The sequence below is a fragment of the Ursus americanus genome, chromosome 16 (genome assembly GCF_024610735.1).
Source record: "Ursus americanus isolate L20-20 chromosome 16, mUrsAme1.1.p, whole genome shotgun sequence".
Lineage (NCBI taxonomy): Eukaryota > Metazoa > Chordata > Mammalia > Carnivora > Ursidae > Ursus > Ursus americanus.
The window spans coordinates 50,839,967-50,863,547 of record NC_142142.1 but is presented as its reverse complement, the minus strand read 5'-3'; the positions used below and the strand labels follow the sequence as shown (position 1 = coordinate 50,863,547).

General features: G+C 46.2%; 1 protein-coding gene and 2 pseudogenes across 9 annotated transcripts in view; all 3 read left to right on the top strand.

The window, feature by feature from the left end:
- Window positions 1-27: 27 nt before the first annotated feature.
- On the top strand, window positions 28-1,541 carry LOC123792372 (SNRPN upstream reading frame protein pseudogene; annotated as a pseudogene). The gene is made up of 2 exons (XR_015727010.1): window positions 28-149; window positions 917-1,541. The product of XR_015727010.1 is annotated as an SNRPN upstream reading frame protein pseudogene (transcript).
- A 20-nt stretch (window positions 1,542-1,561) lies between these two features.
- On the top strand, window positions 1,562-2,768 carry LOC123792373 (small nuclear ribonucleoprotein-associated protein N-like; annotated as a pseudogene).
- Window positions 2,769-6,726: 3,958 nt separating this feature from the next.
- Window positions 6,727-23,581, top strand: part of CEP164 (centrosomal protein 164) — a 61,447-nt gene continuing 44,592 nt past the window's right edge. For 7 of the 8 annotated variants that reach the window (XM_087868410.1, XM_045797863.2, XM_045797858.2 and 4 more), the window contains exons 1-3: window positions 6,733-6,848; window positions 11,843-11,945; window positions 15,922-16,033. In XM_087868410.1, coding sequence (XP_087724536.1) covers window positions 11,864-11,945; window positions 15,922-16,033 — 194 coding nt within the window. In that variant the 5' untranslated portion in view covers window positions 6,733-6,848; window positions 11,843-11,863. Of the gene's footprint in view, window positions 6,849-11,842; window positions 11,946-15,884; window positions 16,034-23,581 lie in introns of all 8 variants that reach the window. The other variant, XM_087868408.1, reaches the window with a different exon arrangement.

Here is a 23,581-nt window from a genome sequence, read left to right as displayed (position 1 = left end):
GGAAGTGTAGTCTTCCCATGGCCGGCAGCCCAGCTTCCGGGGTTGGCGAGGGGTCTGGGATGCCCTCTGCCGAAGCGGAGTCCACCCTGCAGGACCCTGGCAGGGCGGGAGGGACCCGCAGGAGAGAGTGGCGGCAGACCTCGCATTCGGTCAGTTCCTTCATTCTGCATTTATTGAGCACCCATTGTATGCCAGGCATTCTTCCAGGCACGGGGGCTACACGGAGAGATAAAATGCATGTGCACCATACAAGATGATGTGGCACTGACGAGTAGGGATGTGGGGGGCCACCTGGAGATCTGGAACAACTGGGTGGGAGGAGGAGGTATTTAATTTGAGCTGTGAAGAATGGGTGGGATTTCCACGGGCAGAGATTGGGGGAGCAAGAGTAAGAGGGATAGAAGGGTATTCTAGGCAGCCAACTGCATAAGCAAGGTGCAAAGGGGAAAGCGCGGGGGCAATTTGTCTCCACTGGAGTCTGCAATCTGTGGGTCTTCTCTCACCTGAATCTTTTTGTGCCTTTGATACTCTTCCTGCCCTCACCTCCACCCTGCATGCTGTGAGCCCCCAAAAGCCTCCTCATTTCTGGGCTGCCACTCTGAGAAGTATCTGTATGTTAACTGGTAAGAGCTTAAAACAAAAAGCTTCAGGGCTCTAACAGCTTAAAGGAGAAAAGCCGTATGATTATATCAACATGTTATTTAACCAGTGTGGAAAGCTGTTGTTAAAATTCAGTAGTTCTGATAAAAACTAAGGGGGAATTTCTTAAACAACCTAACAGAAAATAATAGAAAACGTAATAGTGGACAGGCTGAACTTACTCCCATTAAAGTCGAGCTTAGCCAAGGGAAGGGCGTTATCACTACTCTTCTCCCATGTAGTTCATACATTTTTAATTTTCTTTATTTATTAGTAGGCTCCACACCCAGCACGGGGCTTGAACTGATGACCCTGAGATCAACCAAGAGTCCCGTGCTCCACCTCGGGAGCCAGGGAGGTGCTCCTCTCACGTAGTTTAGATCAGCTGAGCTGACTGCGTAGGATGAGAACCTGAAACAGGTGCTATCAACACTAGAAAGCAGGCAGAATGGAGTGAGTGGTCGCCAGAAATGCCTGACGGTCTGCTCTGCAGTGTGGCTTGCAGAGCGATGGAGCCGGCCAGAGAGCGCTTACACCCGAGATGGACTACAACAACAGCACGTACGTACCAGTGGTGGAAGTCCAAGTCAAACGTAGAAGGACAGCCTTGCTAAGCCACCAAGGGTGTCAGCCATACCCAAAGTGATGTCAGCAGCAGCAAGCACCTGCGGAGGATTTCCAGGCAGAACCGAGACAGGCATTCTTAGCTGAGACGCCAAGAGGTGGTGAAAGCAGGACTGGAATATCTAGGTAGCTGATTTCCGAAAAAAACCAGGCTCCATGTACTGTTTGAAGCCTCTGCCCCGTCTGCACTGTTTGTAAGGCAACCTGCACCATACCTTTACCTGGAGCCTGCCCTCAGGTCTTAAGGATCCTGAAACCTTGCCGTAGACCTTGATTTGGTGGAAGAGCAACTCTAACTGTAGGAAAGACCAACGAGATGCTGCAGCACATTGACTACAGAATGAAAGGTATCCTGCAAGATGGCCAAATCTTCATCGGCACGATTTTATTTTTTAAGTAATCTCTACAGCCAACATGGGGCTTGAACTTACAACCCCGAGATCAGGAGTCAGAAGTCTACTGACTGAGCCATTGGCACACTCATTGGCACCTTTAAGGCTTTTGCCAAGCTTGTGAACTTGATCCTCTGTGATTGTGATGAATTCAGGAAGATCAAGCCCAAGCATCTGAAGCAGCCACACCATGAAGCAAAGTGGGTTTGGGGTCTGGTTTGGCTACATGGGGAGAACTGGTTTCCATGACCGTGGGAGGGCCGCCCCCCAAAGATACTGGCATTTCTTGGGTACCACTTGCTGGAGCTGCAGGAGGCCCCGGGGTTGGCAGGGCAGCCGGCAGAGGAGTGCCAGCTGGTGTTGCAATCTCCCAGGCTGCTGTTGGATTAGCAGGCCCTGTCTGGGGGGGTTGGGGGCCCTCTCAACAGGAAAGGACTCCACCGGGGAGAGGCACTGTAGCAGCTGTGCCGTTGCTGCTCCCGCCAGCAGTGCTGGAGCCCCAGTGCACTACCCGCCTACATGGGGGATCCCACCCACTTCTGAGGGCCGAGCACACCACCTCCAGGCATTGTGGCCCCTCCACCTGGTAGGAGACCGCCCGCGGGCCCACCAGTTGTGGTCCCCTTGCTTGAAGGACACCATTAGGCACGCCCCCTCCAGGAATGAGACCCTCTCCACCAGGAATTAGAGGTCCACTTCCCCCAAGAATGCATCCACCAAGACCCAAGGATACTGTCGATCCTTCTAAGTCACTTTTTCCTCTGCAGTGTGTCCTGTGAAACTGCGTAGAGCGTTTGTGAGCTTCTGTTCCCTCTTTGCGGCATTAATATTAGCTAATAAATGCACAGAGCAATTAGAAAATAAAAAGCAAAGGAATGCTTATTTGCAGATATGAGTGGAAAATCCTAACCAACAAGGTGATTAGACACAAGTTTAAAAATAAAAATCAATTTTGGGGCACCTGGGTGGCTCAGTCGATTGAGTGTCTGCCTACGGCTCAGGTCATGATCCCGGAGTCCTGGGATCCAGCCCTGTGTCAGGCTCCCTGCTCAGCGGGGAGCCGGCTTCTCCCTCTGTCTGCTGCCCCCCCTGTTTGTGCTCTCTCTCTGTCAAATAAATAAAATCTTTTTAAAAAATCAATTAATAGATCAATGTATGTGTGGAAATTCTGTATATGATAAAGATGACACCGATACTACTCAGCCATCAGAAAAAAAAAAATGAAATCTTGCCATTTGCAATGATGTGGATGGAGCTAGAGGTATTATGCTAAGCGAAATAAGTCAATCAGAGAAAGACCATTATCCTATGATCTCACTCGTGGAATATAAGCAACAAAACAGGATCACAGGGAAAGAGAGGAAAAAAACAAAACAAGACAAAATCAGAGACGAAGACAACCCTAAGAGACTCTTAATCATAGGAAACAAACTGAGGGTTGCTGGATGGGAGAGGGGTGAGGGGATGGGGGTAACTGGGTGATGGACATTAAGGAGGGTGTGTGATGTAATGGGCACTGGGTATTATGTAAAAAAAAATAAAATTAAAAGGAAATAGAAAAATAAAAAAATAAGTACTTAGATCATACCAAAAAAAGATGACATTCATATCAAAAGGAAATCAATACATCTTTCAATAACTGTTTTTGGGACAATTGGCTATCCATTTGGAAGGAAATAAAATAAAATCTCTATCATGTAAAAATAAACTTCAGATAGATCAAAGGGTTTAACATGAAAAATAAAAGAGAAAAAATAGAGGAATATTTAATAATATGTTAAAGAAGGTCTCTCTAACAAAACTCAGAGTTTTGTTTTTGTTTTGCTTTGTTTTAATGGGTAGTCTTGACTACTGAATTTTTAAAACTTCCGTAGAATCACTTCTGGTATTCTAAGTCTAGTTCTCCCACTTAGAACCTGGGAGACTCCAGGCTATTTCCTTATCCCTTGTAGGTCTCAATTTGTAAAATGGGGATAACACTAGTACATACCTTGTAATATAAGATTTAAATGAGATAATCCATATAAAGCACTTAGAAGGGTGTCTGGCATATTGTAAGTGCTCAGTAAAATTTAGTTATTAGCGTTATTATCACTACAACATTTACAAAGTGAAAAATGACATTTACAAAGTTAAAAGATAAGTCACAGACTAGGAGACATTTGTCACGTAATAAAGAGACAAAGGGTTAATGTCTATAATATACAAAGAGCATCTACAAGTCAGTAAAATCCCCAACAAACCTGGTAGAAAAATGAACAAAGAATGTGAATAATTAATAGAATAAATTCAAATGGCCAATAAAAATGTGGGGAAAAGCGTAACTTTATTTGTAGTGAAAGAATGCAGTCACAACAGTATTTAGACACCATCACTATTTATTTATTTATTTATTTATTGCCTATCACATTGGAAATTTTTGGTGTTGGTGAACGTGTTGGTTAGACTAAAATTATTCTGTTTTTAGAGAGAAATTTGGCAATGTGTATTAAAATGTAAAAAAATGTAAACTCTTTGAGCAATGTCATTTCTCGGATCCTATCCAACGAATACAACGAATTCAGCATGTATGTAATACCAAAACTTTGGAAACAAAATGAATGATTACCAGTAGGGGAAGGAGACATTCATTTAATGGAATCCTATTTCACCTTATAAAGAATGGAGGAACTCATTATGAACTCACCTCGAAAGATGTTAAGTGAAAACAGCACCCTGTAGAACGATATGTACATTATAATCTCACTTCTGCAAAAATTAAAAAGGATGTGTGTGTGCATATATACGCATGCATATGAATTCACATCTGCATAAACATTAAAAAATCTGGAAGATAGGACCCAACATGTCAACCGTGGTTTCCTTTGAAGTGTGAAATTCCTTCCTTCAGTTGGCTTATTTATTCATTCAGCAAGTGTGTGTTGAGAATCTACTACGTGCTAAGCCCTGTTTTAGGCACTGTGGATACAGCAACAAATAAAATGGACAAAATTCCTGTCCTCGTGCAATTTACACCTTCCCTATGGAGACAGATAGTAAAAAAATAAAATATATACAGTGTTTCAGATGGTGATACACAGATGGGGGAAAACAAAGCAGACCAGGGAGGCAGAAGGGCAGTTTGCAATTTTAAGTATGGTGGATTGAAAGAGTAGAGGGAACATTTCACATCTTCGTATACTTAAAAAATCGTAGGGTTAACAAGTGTTTTTCTTTCTTATTATGTGGGTGAGTTTCTGTATATTATGAGTAAACAGTATGAAAAGAGAAGAAAAAGTTCTAACGGTGAAATTCCTGACTTGGGTGATCGGCATAGATTTTGGGACCGAATTTTGTTTTCTTCCTCCCACATCTTTGAGTGCAGAAGCTCATCTACAGTGGATGAAATTCTCCATCTCTCTTCCTCACTCATTGGGTATATTACTGGCATATCAGTTGGTGCGTCATTTTTGTTATTTTCCCCCAAAGATTTGCTTTCTTAATTATATTTGCCTAAGGGCATTTTATAAATTGGTTTGCATTTCAAAGAACAAACCTACAGGGAAGCCTGATAAAATGCAAATTGTTTATCTGTGTGGGGTAATCCCATTAATCCCTCGGGGACCCTGATTTTATTAGCTCTCCCCATGAGCTAGAAAGGGACCTATGCTAAGGAATAAAAGTTAAGAATTTTGATGGCAATTAAAGTCAACTGGATTGATGACAAGCTCTAGGACATAGAGACCAAATCTACCAATGGTTTTTTTTTTTTGGATCTTGTTTTGTGTAAGGCTTGTGATGGATGAGCTGGTGAGCCCTCAGAGTCCCATCCCAGTCTGTCCCTCCTGCCCCTCAGGGAGAATTTTAAGGAGTGTGGAGAGGAAGGGGAGCAAGGATTTGTCAGATTTGTTATCTGCAGGCAGCGTAAAGGAAGTCGAGACAGAGCTGCCACAGAAAGAGCTGAAAGGAGAGGAATACATTCTGGATTATGTGGTTTGGGATCTACAGGGACAACAACCTGAGTTCCGCACTCTGGGACCAGGGCCTAGCCTCGCTGGGACTAGTTTCAGAAGTTGGTAGGAGCCAGAGCCACCTGCACAACAGAACCTGTCAGGAGCTGCTGTAAGTGCTTCGTTCTCACCAACTGGGAAGTTCACTTTTCTGCCCCCCCCCCCCCCCCCCCCGTTTCCCATTCCTGTAATGGCCGTCTTAACTTCTTTGCCCCCATTAACTTCTCTAGGAGGCTGAGGACATTTGAGAAAAAAGAAAATTTGCCCTCCACCTAAGCAAAATTAAGATCTTTGGGATTATATTAATAGCAACCCTTCTGCCAGACAGAGCGTGTGGAGGGGGGCTACACATTGTGTCATTTTCTTCTTCTTTTTCAAAATTTATTTAAGTCATCTCTACACCCAGCGTGGGGCCCCAACTCATGACTCTGCCCCGCACCCCCCCCCCCCCCCCGACTGAGCCAGCCAGGCACCCCTGTCACTTTTTTCTTTTTAAACAGACTCTTTGAAATAGTTATGAGAGATGTTATCATCCCCAGTGTTGCAGACATTCAAACTGAGCCCTGCGCTCTGGGTGAAAAGATAAACGGAAACCACAGCTCTTGATTCCTGGTCAGGTGCTCACTGATTTCATCTGAGCACAGGCAAGTGTTTTCTGCTGGGGCGTGGGGGTGGAGGTCTCACCTTACCTTACATTCACATTTCTTTTATTTATTAGAGACTCAATGGGTTACTGATGATCAGTGTCTTATTCACCTGATATTAATCACACTACTTAAAAAGTGATGACGAGAAGATTGCCTTAGTTAATTCACGTTACCATAAATACTGTGAATGACCCTTTCCTGCCCGGGTTAGAAAGTCCCCTCCTAACCAAATTCAAAGCTCTCTTACGACCCCTTGTGGCCCCCTCATCAACTATCTTGGACTACATCTCCCATCGTGCAACGGGGAACGCGCATAACTTCTGCGAGACCCAACGCGATCTCTAACCAATCCAGTGCCACAGCCCTCGTTCAGCGACCTATTGGCTCCGCGTAGAGGCGGGACTTTCAGTTGCTAGGTTGATACCCTTTCCGGAAGTGGTTGTTGGCCGCTGCAGGGCAACACCCCGGCGTCCCTGGAAGCGGGGAGCCGGGGTGGTGCGGGGGAAGCTGCGCAGAGCTGGGAGCGGTGGCCCAGTGCCTCCAGGGACTGGGGGCAGGTGAGGACTTCCTCGAGGGAGGGGTCGGGTGGCGGGGGAAGGAGGGAAGCGGGAGAGTTGGGGCACACTTGTGTGCCCGCAAGCGGGATGAACACGAGTGTGGGCGGGAACTGGAGGGAGAGGTTGGAGAGCAGCGGCCGGACTGGGGTGCATCCATCCAGAATCTCTCCGAGCCGCGGAAGGGGCCCTGGGCTGGGCTGGGGTGCCGGCGGGGAGCGAGCGGCGAGCGTGTGAGCTTGCTGGGGCGCCCGTTTACTTGTCCTGTCCGTGGTTGGAGGGTGAGGCCCAGCCTCCGGACCTCGCTCGAGTGCCTCTCTCGTGGGGAGGCTTCCCCCGTGCCCGAATCCAGGGCTAGCCCGACCTTCTAACGTCTTTGGGCCATCTGGGGAAGTCAGAAGTTTTGGAGGTTTGTTTTTCCCTTCCTTTCCTTGCACTGATTAAAAAGCCTACTCCTTCCACCTGGAACCGCAGTCCTCACTTGGCTTCCACGACTCCTCGCTCCCGGGTCTCCGCACTCAGCTGTCTTTGCAGGCCTGTCCTTTCTGCTCACAGTAGGCCGTGTCTGGGTGATTTTGCCCGCAAGTTCAGTGACCGTCTCTTTAACTACGGTGAGCTCCAGTCACACCTCTTTCCTGAGCTCAGACCTCCTTACTGATCATCGCCAGCTGCGTGCCTCCCCCACCATCCTGGCCCCCCAAATCGGTGCCCCTCTTGTAGTTCCCCGTGTCAGGGAAGGACTTCACCGTTCACTCAGCCGGGTCTGCACCTGGAATTCATTCGTGTGATATAGGCAGCAAACATTTGCTGGGGATTTCTTATATTCTAGGGAATATGCTAGGTGGGGCTATTGGGCAAGGCATAGAAGCGAACGGATAATCCCATACTGGTCTAAGTGCCCTGATTTCCCTCCTCCCCGTCCTTCACTTGCTGCCATCTTCAAGACCTGTTATTCTGCCCCCTAATACCCTAAGCATCTGGTCCTTCCTTTCTATTCTCACAGCCACTGACTTAGTTCATAATTTCTTGCCTGTACTTTCAGGAAAGCTTCTTAAGTGGTCGCTCTGCTTCTGTTCTTGCCCTCCCGAAATTAGTTCTTAGTCAGCTGTCAGAATATCTTGCTAAACTGCAGATCTCATCGTGTCAGTCTCCTTTGTGAAATCCTGTGCTGGCTCCTCGTCGCGTGCAGGATACAATCTAAATCCTTCCAAGCCCTTTATAGTGTGCTCCTGGCCTTGCACGGTACATCTCTCTCCTGCCACTCTTCCCGTTGCCCCTTGCGTTCTGGTCGTGTCAGGGTGGTGAAGAGCTCAGGCTTTGGGGTCAGAGAGATGTGGGGGTAGCGTGCATGTTATGCTGTGCCCTTTGCTATCTGTGAAGTCTTAGGCAAGTTGTTCTTTTTTATTTAAACTTGCTGAGCCTCACTTATGTGAAAAATGGGGAAAATATTTGTCTGCCTCTCGGAGAGGACGAGGTGAGATGATGTATATGCCGCATGAGTACCGTTCTTGGAACATGGGAAATGTTTAGTGGCTATAAGCTTTTGTTGTCAGGATGAATTCTCCACTGTGTTTTTCCTGCCTCTTTGCCTTTGTGCATGTTGTTTCTTCTGCCTTCTATTCCCTTATCCTGGTGAGCTCCTGCTTATTCTTAAAGAGCCCTCTCATTGGTCCTCTACTCTGATGCTTTCCCTGGTCTTCCAAAATAAGGTTAGTCATCCTTACCTTGATTCCCTTAATGTGCTTCACACATTCTCTACAACCACGTCTTTATGTGTTTGGCTTCTCAGCTAGGCTCAGCTGGAGCTCAGGACCTTGTGTAATCAGGCTTGTAGCCCTAACAGTTAGCACAGTGCCGCCCATGGTAGGTGTTCAATAAGTGGTCATTGAATGTCGGAAAGGCCTTCGCTTACATTCCCTGGTATTCGATCTGTCCTCTGGAACAATGCAGATAGACCTTTCAACTATGTAAATAGTAATAACAACTCACATTTATTGAGATCTTACTGTATTTTAAGTATTTTACATGTATTGAATAATTTATTTTTCTTTATTTATTTTTAAAGATTTACCTTTTAGAGAGCAAGAGCGAGCGCGAGCAGGAGGAGGGGTGGAGGGAGAGGGAGAGAGGGAATATCAAGCAGACTCCCCTCTGAGTGTGGAGCCAGACGTGGGGCTCAATCTCATGACCCTGAGATCATAACCTGAGCCGAAATCAAGAGTCAGAGGCTTAACTGATTGAGCCACCCAGGTGCCCCCATATATTGAATAATTTGATTCTCATAACCCTTTGGGCTAGACCTTGTTATCTCCATTTTACAGAGGAGAAAACTGAGGCAGCTTGCCCTGCTGGTAAGTGGCAGAGCTGGGATTCAGAGCCAAGAATGTTCCCAGACCTGCGCTTAATTACCACTACAGAATCACCTCTCGTGTCTCCCGCCTTCTCCCCAATGCCTTCTTCAGTAAGTCAGCTTTTCTCTGCTGCACGTTCCCTGTAATTGTTCCAGCAGAGTGGAAGAAATCCATACACGGGGAACTCTCATTATGCACATGTGTGTGTAAGTGTGCTGTTAGCTCGCGGGTGTTTTTACTCCTCGTCGCATCTCCAGTGCCAGCAAGTAAACTTAGTAGGTGCTTAATGAATATTTCTCGAATGAATAAATGATTCTAGTAGCCATTAAATGCATAGGATTTCTCTTCCCACCACCTTCCTCATTCCTACAGTTCCTGTCCTTTTGGTCCTGCCCTTACCCACATCTTTTCTTAAGCCAGGCAAGGCAAAGAAGGGAGGTAGAATATAACCCACCCACATCTTAATTTTTTTTTTCTGGTGGAAGATTTGTTTGATATTGGAGTGATCCATGAATTTAGATTTTTCTGGGTTCTTCCTGACCTTTAAATACAGCTAATTAGGCATTCTGCCACAGAGAGATTTTACCTGCCCCATGCTTTCTGGAGATGGAATGTGTCTAGGAGTATGGAACATCTCTCAAATGTGGGATTTCTCAAACGCTCTGAGATGGTTGATACAAAGCCTTGTAATAGGTCACTGCCCTGTTGGATTGAAGGATGGGTAGCCTGATGTCCCCAGAGATCTTTTCCCTTTCCCTCTCCTCCCTAACTCAGACAATTCAAGGTTCCCGTGGTTCTTTAAGCCACATCAACCCCCTGGTTCTTGATATCTTTCTGCTCTGCTTTTCTAGAGTCGGTGACCCTACTTGTCTCCGACCGTGTATGGAGGGACATTACTTCTGCAGGGTGTTATGGGTTCTTAAGGTGGGAAGTAGACCCCCACTTGGGTTTATATACTGTAGAGGAGAACGCTTCTTCCGTTAGCCTGTCTTCCAGAGGCACGAAGTTACTGCGTGGAGGTGTCACGGTGGGAATGAGGGGGCAGAGCCTGACTCCCTTGGCTCCAGTGGGCTGACAGAGGAAGCCATCTCTCATGAGTTGTAAGGCCAGATACCTCCCTTGCCCGTTTGTCAACTGTCAGGGTACAGAGAGGGCCACAGTAACGGTCCCTCCTATATCCTGTGCTGTTGTTTATCAGGGGTCCCTCTCTAGGGGTCTTGGGACAGATTCAGAGCCACCAGATCGGGCCACGAGCACTCCTTAGGGGACGCCTCCCGACCTTCCTCTGGATGACAGGGTCGTTCTGCCCACTTCCCTCGCTCTGAGAGGGCTGTGTTGTGCTTGCTGCTTCGGGTGGAACCGTGGCAGCTGCTGAAGAGGTCAGGCCCTGCTTCTTGAGGCTCCTGCCAGTCACACCAGCGTGGCGACACCTGCTGAGCTGGGAGACAGTGCTCCAAGCAGCGCCGGAGACACAGCCACTTTACAGGGTGACTTGTCTCTGCATCATTGGGAGCAATTCTAGAATGGGGCCAGCTTGTCAGTTGAACAATTTGATGCTGTCCCATCCCTGGAACTACAAACCTTGGTTTCAAGCTGGACTCCCCCCACCCCCCACCACCGTCGTCCTTCCTGGCCCTGTTAAACCTACCATCACAGCGTCTGTCCCTTCTGCGTTCTCTCTGCTTCTGCCCTCGTTTAAGGCCTCATTGTCTTTCCCCTGGATGGCGGCCTCTTCAGTGGTTTTCCCGACACCGGTCTCATTCCTCCGGTCCTGCCATGCCACTCCTGCCAGCGTTCTCACCCTAGAAAAAGGCCACTCTGTGCCACTTTCTTTCACCAAAGCCCTCAGTGGCTCCCCTTTGCCACAGGGGAGAGGCGAGGCTCTTTCGCATGGTCTTCATGGCTCTCCGTGACCTGGCCATCCACCCCAGCCCCTGCCATGCCTGCAGGGGTCCAACACTCCAGAACAGCTTGTCTGCACCCAACATCCCCTTGGCTAGAACACCTCTGTCTACTCACATGACTCGTGACTGCCTTTGGTCCCCAGCCCTTTGACAAAGCCTGCCTTCCTCCCTTCAGCGGGAATGTTCCTTCTCTCTTAGTACTTCCAGAGCAGGATGGTTTTTTTTTCCCCTTCTGTCTTCTGTTGAAATTGTGTTTGCTACTTCCACTAGATCGTAAGCTCCCTGAGGGCACTGTTGAACACAAATAGGGATGTGTGTTGAGATAGTGTGACTGCCCTGGGATGCATTGGTATATGATGGGGGGCGTTCCTCTAGTTCCTTTGGTGTTTCACTAGGGTTTTCTAGCTGCGGGACCTATACTGTGAATTATTTCTCCTGTCTTGGGGGAGTATAAAGTCAAACTCTTGAGAGGGCTGGGTTTCCAGATCTTTTGTGACCCACCGAGTGTTCAGCGAGCCTTTGGGAGGTGTGTCTCAAGGAACTTTCCCAGGTGCAGAGCCTAGAAGGCCTGAGTTCTAGGCTGTTGGTCCCACCCTTCGCTCTCCCTGGAGGTGGAAAATCCCCGGCTAAGTTGGCTTGCGTGGTCTGGTCTGACCCAGGTGCTCCATGACGCAGCACCAGTTTTTCCCCTTTTAAGCTGGGTCACTGATTTTCTTTTTGGGTGTGGGTCTTTGGGACCTAGGTGTTCAAGCCCAGACCCATCATGGCCGGAAGACCCGTCCGCATAGGAGACCAGCTGGTTCTGGAGGAAGATTATGATGAGACCTACATCCCCAGTGAGCAAGGTAAGAGGCCTGGGGTGCACTGTAATAGTTCTTGGAGGGCAGGAACGATCTCTGATAGGGCTTTGTCCTTCTAATGCGAAGTGTGCTGCGCGTGCAGGGCCGCTCCGTGTATTTGGTTAGATCGGGGAATACTGTAGTCCATGGACCCAACCTGGCCTGTTGCCTTCTTGCAAATGAAGTTTTATTCGAAAATCGCCTTGCTTGTAGGCTCTCTCTGGCTGCTTTCATGGCACAAGGACAGTGTTGAGTAGTTGTGACAGGAGCCCTGTCACCCACAAAGCCAAATATATTTGCTCTCTAGCCCCCTACAGAAAAAGTTTGCTGACCTTGGGTTGGATCAATGATTAATTTTAAATGAAAATACAGGGGCGCCTGGCTAACTCATCTGGTAGAGCGTGTGACTCTTGATCTTGGGTTTGTGAGTTCGAGCCCCACGTTGGGTGTAGAGATTACTTAAAACCTTAAAATAAATAAAAAATATTTTTTAAAAAGTCCATCTTAAAAAAAAAATGAAAATGTAGGGATACCATGAAATACAGTGTGTCTTGAAGCCAACGGTGACCCAATTTCTTAAAAAAAAATGAAAGCAGTGTTTTGTTTTTAAGCAGCAATAATAACAGAATTTACTGAGTGCTGGTCTCTGTGCTAAGAACTTTACATGTATTTTCTTTGCTTTTTTTTTAAGGTTTTTTTTTTTTTTTTAATTTATGTAAGTGATCTCTATACCCCATGCTTTTGTTTTGTTTTGTTTTTTTTAATTTATTTAAGTGATCTCTGTATCCCACGTGGGGCTCAGACTCACAACCCTGAGATCAGGAGTCGTATGCTCTTCCAGCTGAGCCAGCCAGGCGCCCCACATGTACTTCCTTTTCAGCCCTTGCAACAGCTCCATGAATTAAGTACTGTTATCATTCCCATTTTACAGATGAGGAAATGAGGCACAGGGAGGTGAACAAACTTCCCTCCAGGCACAGGTCTGCTGAGCGGTGCAGCCAGGACCCACGGCCAGGTGTCCTCACGAAAGGGCCTGCACCTTAGCCTCCCTGTTTGTGCTCCACCTTGCACCAGAATGTTCTTACAGCGTAAAGCAGATCATATCAGAGCTCTGCTTTTAGTAATATTCTATTATATTCAGCATAGCACCCTTAGTGGGGTGTGCGGGACTCTGCATGACCCCACCCTGCCACCTGGCTGGGCTCATCTGGTCTTCTCTCTCTTGCTCACTCTGCCAGTCACATGGCCTTTCTGACAGTCCCCAGATGGGCCAAATTGCCACTTGCCACAGGCCCTTTGCACTTGCTCTTCTGCCTGAGTACTCTTTCCTCAGTGTTCTGCATGGCCAGCTCCCTTGTCTCCTACAGGTTTCAGTTGTGTTCCCCTCGGAGAGGTTTCCCTTGACTCTTTCCAAAGGAGTGCCCCCTCCACCTCGATGTTCTTTATCTCATACCTCATTTACTTCCTTCATTACCTTTATTAGAAGCTTTAGTTCTTTGTATCTTTATCTGTTTATTTCTTTACTGGTGGTTTCTTCTCCTAGAATATAGGCTTCATAACGGCAGAGACCATTTCTCTTATTCACAGCACATAGAAAGCACTCAAAAAATATTTGTAGGGGCGCCTGGGTGGCTCAGTCGTTAAGCGTCTGCCTTCGGCTCAGGGCGTGATCCTGGCATTCTGGGATCGAGCCTCATGTCCGGCTCCTCCGCTGGGAGCCTGCTTCTTCCTCTCCCACTCCCCCTGCTCGTGTTCCCTCTCTCACTGGCTGTGTCTCTGTGTCAAATAAATAAATAAAACCTTTAAAAAAAATATTTGTAAGATCTGCGAATAAGTTAGTCTTTGGCTAGCCAAATTCCAGCTGGTCCTTTGAAAAAGCGCTTTTTCTTCCCTAGTCCCCAGGTGTGTTAACCTCTACATTCTCCCCTGAGATGACCCAAACTGGTGATGCCTTTCTGGCCTGGGCTCCTATCAGCTGAAGCATCCATGTATTCATTTCATTATTCTGGGGGGCTCTGGTGACATACTCCGGTGGTTAGCTCATCGATCTTGTCCCCTATAGGTGAGCTAGCTCTTAGCTCAGTACATATATCTCCCCCGTTCCTCCAGATCTCTCATGAAAGAGCTTTCTCAATGCTTTCTAGAAGAATATAACACAAGTCTTAGAGTCCATAAGATATAGCAACATTGGAAAAGAAACAACTCCCTTCATGGAAGAGAGGGCTCAGAGTGGAGAACAAGGCTGCTCAAGTATGATCCCAGTTTCTCAGCTCAGATGTCCCTGGGCCCTGTGCAGAATAAGTCACTGCTTTGTCTCTGCTCCCATGGCACACAGCGCGTATCTCCATTAAAACACCTGCCCCATGGTTTAGACTCCGTTGGTGTGTCGGCAAGGTCCTCGAGGGGCTTAGTCTTCTCTAGTTGTTTAGTGCATGCTGGTTGATTGAATGATGAGCACTTGTGCAGCACGATTTTGGGAATCTTGGGAGCGCTCGTGTCCCAGTAAGGCTGGCCTCATTCAGGATGGTTCTGGCTGTGGCTGGTGGGCTTCCTCCCCGGGCCCCTGCCACACTGATGTCTTGGTCTTACCGTTTTGCCTTTGTTATATGTGGCCTCAGATGACGTTCCTGGAGTATGGCAAGAGCATGTCTTGATTCAGGTGTACCATTTGTAATTTAGGAAGACGAAATTATGTATGTTTATTTATACTTAGAGACAAAACACCTGCTCACTTAAGAAAATATAGAAAGTAAAGGTGAAGTAGAAAAAAAAATTGGGAAGAAGCTCTGCTTTTCCTTTACTTTCACACTCAAAGTGCTGGCACCAGAGATGTGGGTTTTTTTCTGATGCCAGCTGTATGTCCTGTAATTCAGTTCAGTTCTGACACTGTCTCCCTGGAGAGAGCATCGGATCCCACAGGCCAAGGGCCCAGTCCCACAAGACTGCCCCTACTTCAGACGTCTGGAGCAAGTCCCAGGCTGTCCCTGGTACTTCTGACCCACAAGCTAGACACCAGAGTCCCATGTCCTTCTCCTTGGGTTCGATAATTTGCTAGAACAGGCCACAGAACTCAGGGAAACACTTAAAACTTGCGTTTGCCAGTTTATTATATGGTAAAAGATATCATAAAGGATGCAGATGAATAGCCAGATGAAGAGATAACATAGGGTGGGGTCCGAGAGGGTCCCAAGTGGAGGAGCTTCTGGATGCAATTTCCCCCTGGCACGTGGTTGTGTTCACCAACCCAGAAGCTCTCTGAACCCCATAGTTTAGGGATTTTTATGGAGGCTTCTTCACCAAGTCATGATTGATCATTAACTCCTTTTCCAGCCCCTCTCCCCTCTCCCAAGAATGTGGGTGAGGCTGAAAGTTCCAAGCTTCTTTTTTTTAAGCTTTTATTTATTTAATTGAGAGAGAGTGAGAGTGAGAACATGCACGCACGAGCAGAGGGGAGGGACAGAGGGTGAAGTCGGTTCCCTGCTGAGCAGGGCTGACACGGGGCTCAATCCCAGGACCCCGTGGATCATGACCTGAGCCCAACTGACTGAGCCACCCAGGCACCCTCCTCCCCCCGCTTTTTTTCAAGATTTTATTTTTATGTAATCTCTACACCCAGCGTGGGGCCCGAACTCAACCCTGAGATCAAGAGTTGCGTGCTCTACCAGCTGAGCCAGCCAGGCACCGCTGAAAGTTCCAAGCTTCTAATCATGGCTTGGTCTTTCTGGTGACCAGCCCCCAACCAGGAGCCCACCCAGAGTCACCTCATTGGAAGAAAAGATGCTTCTGTTACTCAGGAAATTCCAGGGGCTTTTGGAGCTCTGGCTCAGGAACTGGGGTCAAAGGCCAAATAGTAACAGAAACTGGGGGCAGAGACCAACACGTATATTTCTTATTATTTCACAAGGTTGATTGTGGTTTTTTTCTTCTTTCCATCCACATCCCCAGCTTTCTTCCTTTCTCATCCTCCTGCCTCTTCTTGCAGAAATTCTTGAATTCGCCAGAGAGATTGGTATCGATCCCATCAAGGAGCCGGAACTGATGTGGCTGGCGCGGGAGGGCATTGTGGCCCCACTACCTGTGGAGTGGAAGCCCTGGTAAGTCAGCACGCACGCGGCCCTGCCTTGGCCTCTCACACGCACTGGAGGTCAGCTTTCATCTGCCACCTTTGAAGCCTGTCCTGCACAGAGTTGGGGACAGCAGTGGGCCATTCCTCTGCTGTGCCGCCTGATGCTTTGGGCCTGAGCTTAGGCCGACTTGCTGGTCCAGGGTCCCAGGAGCTGCTGCCTTGGGTCAGGGCCCTCAACACCAGCATCTGTTTTCAACACACTCAAGAAGTGTCATTGTTATTCTTTGCGGACTGCTATTGCGAGTAACAATATTGAGACCCCCTCAGCATGTCCGCAGTGGATGCCGGTGCGAAGGAGGATTGTAGTGGGGCCACAAGGTCTTGGCGGGGGTTCCGTCTCCCCAGGCAACCTATCCCTGACTTTGAATCATAGATTCATTCATATTTTCAGTTTCTCTCTCAGCTCTCTGGATGGTGAGGAGCGGACTCACTCAGGTTGTGTCAGGGGACCGGGTTGATGGTGAGAAGGCTAAAGGGGTCTCCGCAGCTGTTCCCAGCCCATCCCCACCTGAGGACCGCATCTTGGCCCACTCTTGGGGACGGTGACACGTGTTCTCCGTTCTGCACACCTGCTCTGTTCTCCTCCTTGTCACAGGTGCAGCGCATGCCAGCTTGCCCCTTAAAGTGTGTGCTAAGTTTGCTTCCTACTGGAGCATTGTGCCATTTCCCTACACTTGTCCCCAGCTAGTGCCCAGGTGTCTTCTGGGGTCCTCCCTTCGGCTGGTCTTGCACGGTTTTGTGGGCAAGGTGTAATTATTCTCTTCTTACCCACACCATTCAGTGTGTTGGCCAAGCTTCAAAATGACTGCCACCGTGGCCTTACTTATCCCTGCTGAAGAATCGTACGTAGTCCTTTTAGCTTCTCCTCATGTGGCAGGCTCCCTGTTCTCTTGATCTTTTCAGCCGCACTTCCTCGGATCTCCTGCAGTTTCATGACATCTTTCTTATAAGAGATCCGTCGGCACTATACACAGTATTCTGAGCGCTGAGGACGCACAGTTGTGTTTGTCGGATAAGTTCGTAGGATAGTGGTTTCTGTTTTGTTTGCAGGATCGATCCTGATATGCACATTTGCCTTATCTATTTTTTTTCAGAGATTTATTTATTTTAGAGAGTGCGTGAGAGAGTACAAGTGGGGGGGGGCAGAGGGAGAGACTCTTCAAGCAGACTCCACGCCCAGCGAGGAGCCTGATATGGGGCTCGATCCCATGACCCGTGAGATCATGACTTGAGCCGAAACCAAGAGTCGTTCGCTTACCTGACTCAGCCACCCAGCCGCCCTGACATTTGCCTCATCTATTAATCTCTGTCTTCTTTAAGTTTGTACGCACGTGTGCTGTTTTGCTTTTGGATCCATTTTCGAATGAGAAACCACATGAGAAATATAATCAGTATAGTAATATCTTAATGTACACACACCCAATAAGTAGATGGCTGCAGTGTTTGTAAAAAGTAAAATGGCAGGTGGAGGGGAGGAAGCTGTCTTTGGGTATGGGCCAGCCGTGTGCCAGGCTTTGTGCCCGCCGCCTTCACAGTCCTGCTAGTGGTGGCCGGCACGCCCTCAGCCTGTAAGGGAGGGCGTGAACTCTTTCCCACTTGTTAAAATGTCATAAGTCGGGGTGCCTGGGTGGCTCAGTCGTTAAGCGTCTGCCTTCGGCTCAGGGCGTGATCCTGGCATTCTGGGATCGAACCCCACATCAGGCTCCTCTGCTGGGAGCCTGCTTCTTCCTCTCCCACTCCCCCTGCTTGTGTTCCCTCTCTCGCTGGCTGTCTCTCTCTGTCAAATAAATAAATAAAATCTTAAAAAAAATATATAAGTCATTAAGTTTTACCGGCACGTGCTATCTTCTGCCCTTTCAATCGCAAGAGTAACTACTGTTAATTGGTGACTTCCCTCCTGGCCTTCAAAACACACTCCCACCCACACACATGGTTTTGTTTGTTAAACTTAAGGATGTTCTATATATGTCGTTGCTCTTCTCGGTCAGTGTGTCTCTACTTTAGCCTTTTATCAGCTACACACTTCTCCAAGTATAGATGTGCCATAATTTAAGAAAGCCCGATTTATTTAACCACTCTTACATTGAAGGGCGTTTTTTTTTTTTTTTTAAAGATTTTATTTGTTTATGTGACAGAGAGACAGCCAGCGAGAGAGGGAACACAGCAGAGGGAGTGGGAGAGGAAGAAGCAGGCTCACAGCGGAGGAGCCTGATGTGGGACTCAATCCCAGAACGCTGGGATCACGTCCTGAGCCGAAAGCAGACGCTTTTAACGACTGCGCTACCCAGGCGCCCCCTGAAGGGTGTTTTGATTTTTCTCCAAGTTGACCCTGCGTGGGGGTCTCCTGGTTTCTCTGCTCTTCCATCAGTCTATCTACCTTAACACCGATACCGTATGTGCTGTCTTGGTTACTGTAGCTGTATTGTAAGTCTTGAAATCATTCAGGGTAAATCCTCCAGCTTTGTTCTCCATTTTCAGAGTTGTATTGTAGATCCTCTGCATTTCCATATGAATTTGGAATTTGCTCTTTGGTGCACAGGTGAGCTGGGGGAGTGGGGGTAGGGAGAGGGAGAAGAAGAGAGCAGACACCCTGCTGAGCATGGAGCCAAAGCAGGGGGTGGGGCGCAATCCCATAACCCCAAGATCATGACCTGAGCCAAAATCAAGATTCTGATGCTCAACCGACTGAGCCACCCAGGTGCCCCACGTATGTCATTTCTAATAGTTTGTAAATTACATAGGATTTCCTACATACGTGATTACGTCTTTTGTGAAAAGGACATTTCTACTTCTTCCTTTCCAATCTGGATGCCTTTTATTTTTATTTCTTTACTGCTCTGACTAGAACCTCCAATAATAGAAGTGGTGACAATGGACATTTTTGCCTTGTTCCTGATCTTAAGGGATTGAGGATGGGGGCACCTGGGTGGCACAGCGGTTAAGCGTCTGCCTTCGGCTCAGGGCGTGATCCCAGCATTATGGAATCGAGCCCCACATCAGGCTCCTCTGCTATGAACCTGCTTCTTCCTCTCCCACTCCCCCTGCTTGTGTTCCCTCTCTCGCTGGCTGTCTCTGTCTCTGTCAAATAAATAAATAAAATCTTAAAAAAAAAAAAGGGGGATTGAGGATGATGTTAGCTGTAGGTTTTTGTAAATGCCCTTTGCCAGGGTGAAGAAGTTCCCTTCTATTCCTGGCTTGCTGAGAGTCTAAATCAGAAAGGATATTGGATTTTACTAAATGTTTTTTCTGCATCTATTGATAGGATCATGTGGTTTTTTTTTTCCCCCCCTCTATTTCGGTCTTAGTATGGGCAGTGATATTGATTGATTTTCAAATGTTAAACTGACCTTTCATTCCTGGGATAAAGTCCACCTGGGCATGATTATATATTATCAGATTTGATTTTCTAAAATTTTGTGGAGTATCTTTGTTCTAAAATAATAGTTTGAAGGGGATGGGATAGACAGGGTTTGGGCATTTTTTTTATTACTGATTTCCAATTTTATTTATTCATTTTTTTGTTACAAGTGGAGACCTCTTTTCTGGCTCAGTAAGTGATTCTGTTTATATAAGTGTTTTAGGTGTTCTCGATAAGAATATAATCTCTCATTTTCCAATATAGGGTTCTATAAATAGCCCTTACATCAAGCATGCTAGATGTGTTTAAGTCTTCCTGTGTCCCTAGGCACTTCTGTCTGGTCTCACTCTGAATGACAGTTTAGTTGAGTACAGAATTGTCTGTTGAATTTGAACAGCCCTTGACCAGTATTATGTACCATTATCTTCTGACTTCTATTTTTCCTTAATAAGACATATTTTCTTGGTCTCATTTGTTGTTCCTTTGTGGGTAGTAAATCTTCCCCCCCTGGTGGTTTTTATTATTCTTATCTTTGGTGTTCTGTAACGTCACTGCACTGTATCAGGTATGTATTTATTTCTATTTCTGAAGTTCAGGATTTGGGTGCTTTCTTACTTTGAGGACTCCTGTCTCTCTTCATCCTCCTTTCCTCCCCTAATGTAATGATTCTACCAATTTCTACAAGTTCTGTTATGTTCTTTTCAATATGTCTTTTTTTTTTTTTCTTAAGAGTTCTGTTCTTTCATTATGGATTCTACTCTTTTTATCCCTACAGTAATTTTAGATGTAGTTAATTTTAGTCTTCTTTTGATTATTCTGCTATGCCAAGTTTCCTTGTGGGCTAATGTTTCTCTTCACTGGTGCTAATTCCCTTTCACCGTGAACTGTCTCCCCATGGGGTTTGTTAATTATTTATCGTGAGTTTTGTGAGTCCATCTTCTATGGAGTTATTTTCTGTGTTTTATTCCTAGGTTGTTGAGTGGTTTTACGATAGCTTGTGCCAAGGATTTTTCAGTGGGTTTAGAACGAAATTTTTTTTTCAAGTTTTTTATTTATTTAAGCAATCTCCACACCCAACATGGGGCTTGAACTCAACGACCCCAAGATCAAGAGTCATATGCTCTTCCAACCAAGCCAGCCAGGTGCCCCTTCTCGGGATCCTTATTTACTTGCTTATTGCTGTTGGTTTCTCAACTGCCGTACATGAGTATTGAAGACTTATCAGTCAAGAAGTTTTAAGTTGCAGCTCATGAAAATTCAGACTGGCTTAAGCAAAAAGTTATTGAGTAACATAACTGAAAAATCCAGGTGTGGCTAGAAATAGAACCCAAACAGTAATATTATTAACACGTATTCTCTCCATTTCATTGAGGTCCCCCCCACCACTGGGTTTTGCTCTTAAACAGGCTTTTTTTCCTAGTGCCTGTTCCTAACAAATTTAGGCTTACATCTTCCTGTGTTGAAGACCAGAGTAAAAAGACATCTTCTCTCCTAGTCTTTCTAGCCCAAGTCCTAGAATGAACTCTTGAGCGGGTATTAGGTACGTTCTGGCACCACTATTGGCCAAATAGAATTGTAATTCTCTAGTTAATTGGTTAGATGTTGGAAATATACCTGCACACATTCATCCAAGCACACATCCCACCCATGAGTCAGGGATGGAATCAGTATAACCTGAACTATACTAACAGTAGCCAAGCATAGTGGCCAGAGGAGAATCAGGGTGTAGGTAACAGGAAGGGTGGCTGCTTTATACATTTCAACATTTGGTAATGGATTCAAGACTGTAGAACGAAATTTTTACATTAATTTTCTGACTTGGGATTTCCTTACCAGAGTTTGGACTCTATGTCTACATGTGTCTTGGGGTTTTAATTTTTCATGAAATTTGATTTTGCCTGCCTAGATCTGGATTGGGTGACATGCTTCCTCACCCCACTAGGTTCTTCTGTTCACGGAGCGAGCAGCCTTAAGGGCCCAGCGATATTCAAGGGTCTCATTCCTAGTTTCCAGATTCGTGAAGGCCTAAGGCCATCTTTTGTGTCTGTCAATTGGCATTAAAATCCAGGTTTTTAGGGTCTTTGTGCAGGTCAGACACCAGCCTTGACCTGTCACTTCTTACATTTACTAATCAGGTTTCACGTTTTCTTTGTTTTTTTTTTTTTTTTTAAAGATTTTATTTATTTATTTGACAGAGATGGAGACAGCCAGTGAGAGAGGGAACACAAGCAGGGGGAGTGGAAGAGGAAGAGCAGGCTTCCAGCAGAGGAGCCTGATGTGGGGCTCGATCCCATAACGCTGGGATCACGCCCTGAGCCGAAGGCAGGCGCTTAACCGCTGCGCCACCCAGGCACCCCTCTTTCTGTTTCTGGCCTCTGAGAATTTGGCAGTGGGTGAGGGGAGGACAGATGTGTCCTTCAGTTTGGTTAAGCCTGTTGCCCGAGATTTTGTAGGTGTGTCTTGAGAAAAAATGTCTAGAATTTGAATAGATGTGTTAAAAGATGTGCAGAAGTTAAATATTGTTAATCCCAAATTACTTTCCATTGCAGTTTAACAATCCCTCCAATAATAGTACATATGGTTCAGTTAAAACTATTATCAATTAAAACATTGTTAACCCCCCAAAAATGATCAGTACAAAAAAATTGTCAATCCAAGGGCAGGAAATTATACCTGATCATATGAATTTGCATTTCTCAAATCGTCCGTTGAGTTGAGCTGGCCGTTTGTTGGCCATTTGCGTATTTATACCCTTTGCCGTTTTGTCTGCTGGGTCGCTTATCTTTTTATTTTTGTTGAGAAGGTAAAACTCTGATTTTTCTGTGTATTAATCTTATACTACTGTTTCTATTATTTTTTCCAGTCTCCGGCCTTTTAATTTCTTTATGCTTTCTTTTATCACACTGAAATTATACATTTTTTTGTAAGTTTTTTTTCCCGGTAAAACATACATAACATAAAATGTACTGTTTTAACCATTTTTAGACAGTTCAGTGGCATGAAGTACATCACAGTGTTATGCAAGCATCATGGCCACTTTCTGGAAAAAGTTCCAGAACTTTTTCAGCTTCCTAAACTGAAAGTCTGTGCCCACTCTCCCCTCTCCCCAGCTCTGGGTAACCTCTGATCTACTTTCCATCTCTGTTTATTAACCTATTCTAGATCATACCAGTGGACCCACACTATTGGTCCTTTTGTGTCTGGCTTCCTTTACTTAGTATCATGTCTGCAGGCTTCATCCATGCTGTCGCCAGTGTCAGTAACTCCTTCCTCTTCAAGGTGGAATAAAATTCTAGTGTATGTCTGTGCTGTATTTTGTTTATTCATTTGTTTGTCAGTGGACATTTGGGCTGTTTGCACCCTTCTGCTATTATGAGTAATGCTGCTGTGAACATGGGTGTACAAATATCTGCTCGAATCCCTGCTTTTGGTTCTTTTGGGTCTATACCCAACAGTGGAATTGCTGGGTCATATAGTAGTTCTGTTTTTAATTTTTAGGGAGCTGCCATACTGTTCCTCATGGCAGCTGCACCCCCTCCCATCCCCGCCAACAGTGCCGAGGGTCCGGTGTCCCCACATCCTCGCCAACACCTGTTCGCTCCTGCTCGTTTGGGAGCAGCCGTGCTCATGGGTGTGAAGTGATACGTCACGTGCTTGTAATTCTCACTTTCCCCGATGGTCACTGATGTTGCGCATCTTCTCATGTGCTTATCCATCATTTGTTATCTTTTTATCTTTCATTCCTGATATTTTTCCTGCTTATTTCTATATGTTTTCTCTTTTATTGGAATTGAGATTGAGCTTGTCAAGTTCTATAAGGAGCCTGATTGGGATTCTGCTGGGATTGTATTGGATCTGTACGTTAATTTGAGGATTATCAGCATGTTTATAGACTTGCATCTTTTTAAAAATGTTTTTATGTAGTCTCTACACCCAGTGTGGGGCTCGAACTCACAACCCCGAGATCAAGAACCGTGTGCTCTGCCAACCGAGCCAGTCAGGCGCCCCCAGACTTGAGTCTTTCTGTTCAGAAACGTGGACTGTCTCTCCAAATGCTTTTTCTTTTTTCCTTTTTCCTGACTTTTCAGTAAAGCTTTATAAACACTTTGCACACTTTGGATTTATTCCTGGGTATTGTGTCTTTTTATATTGCTATTG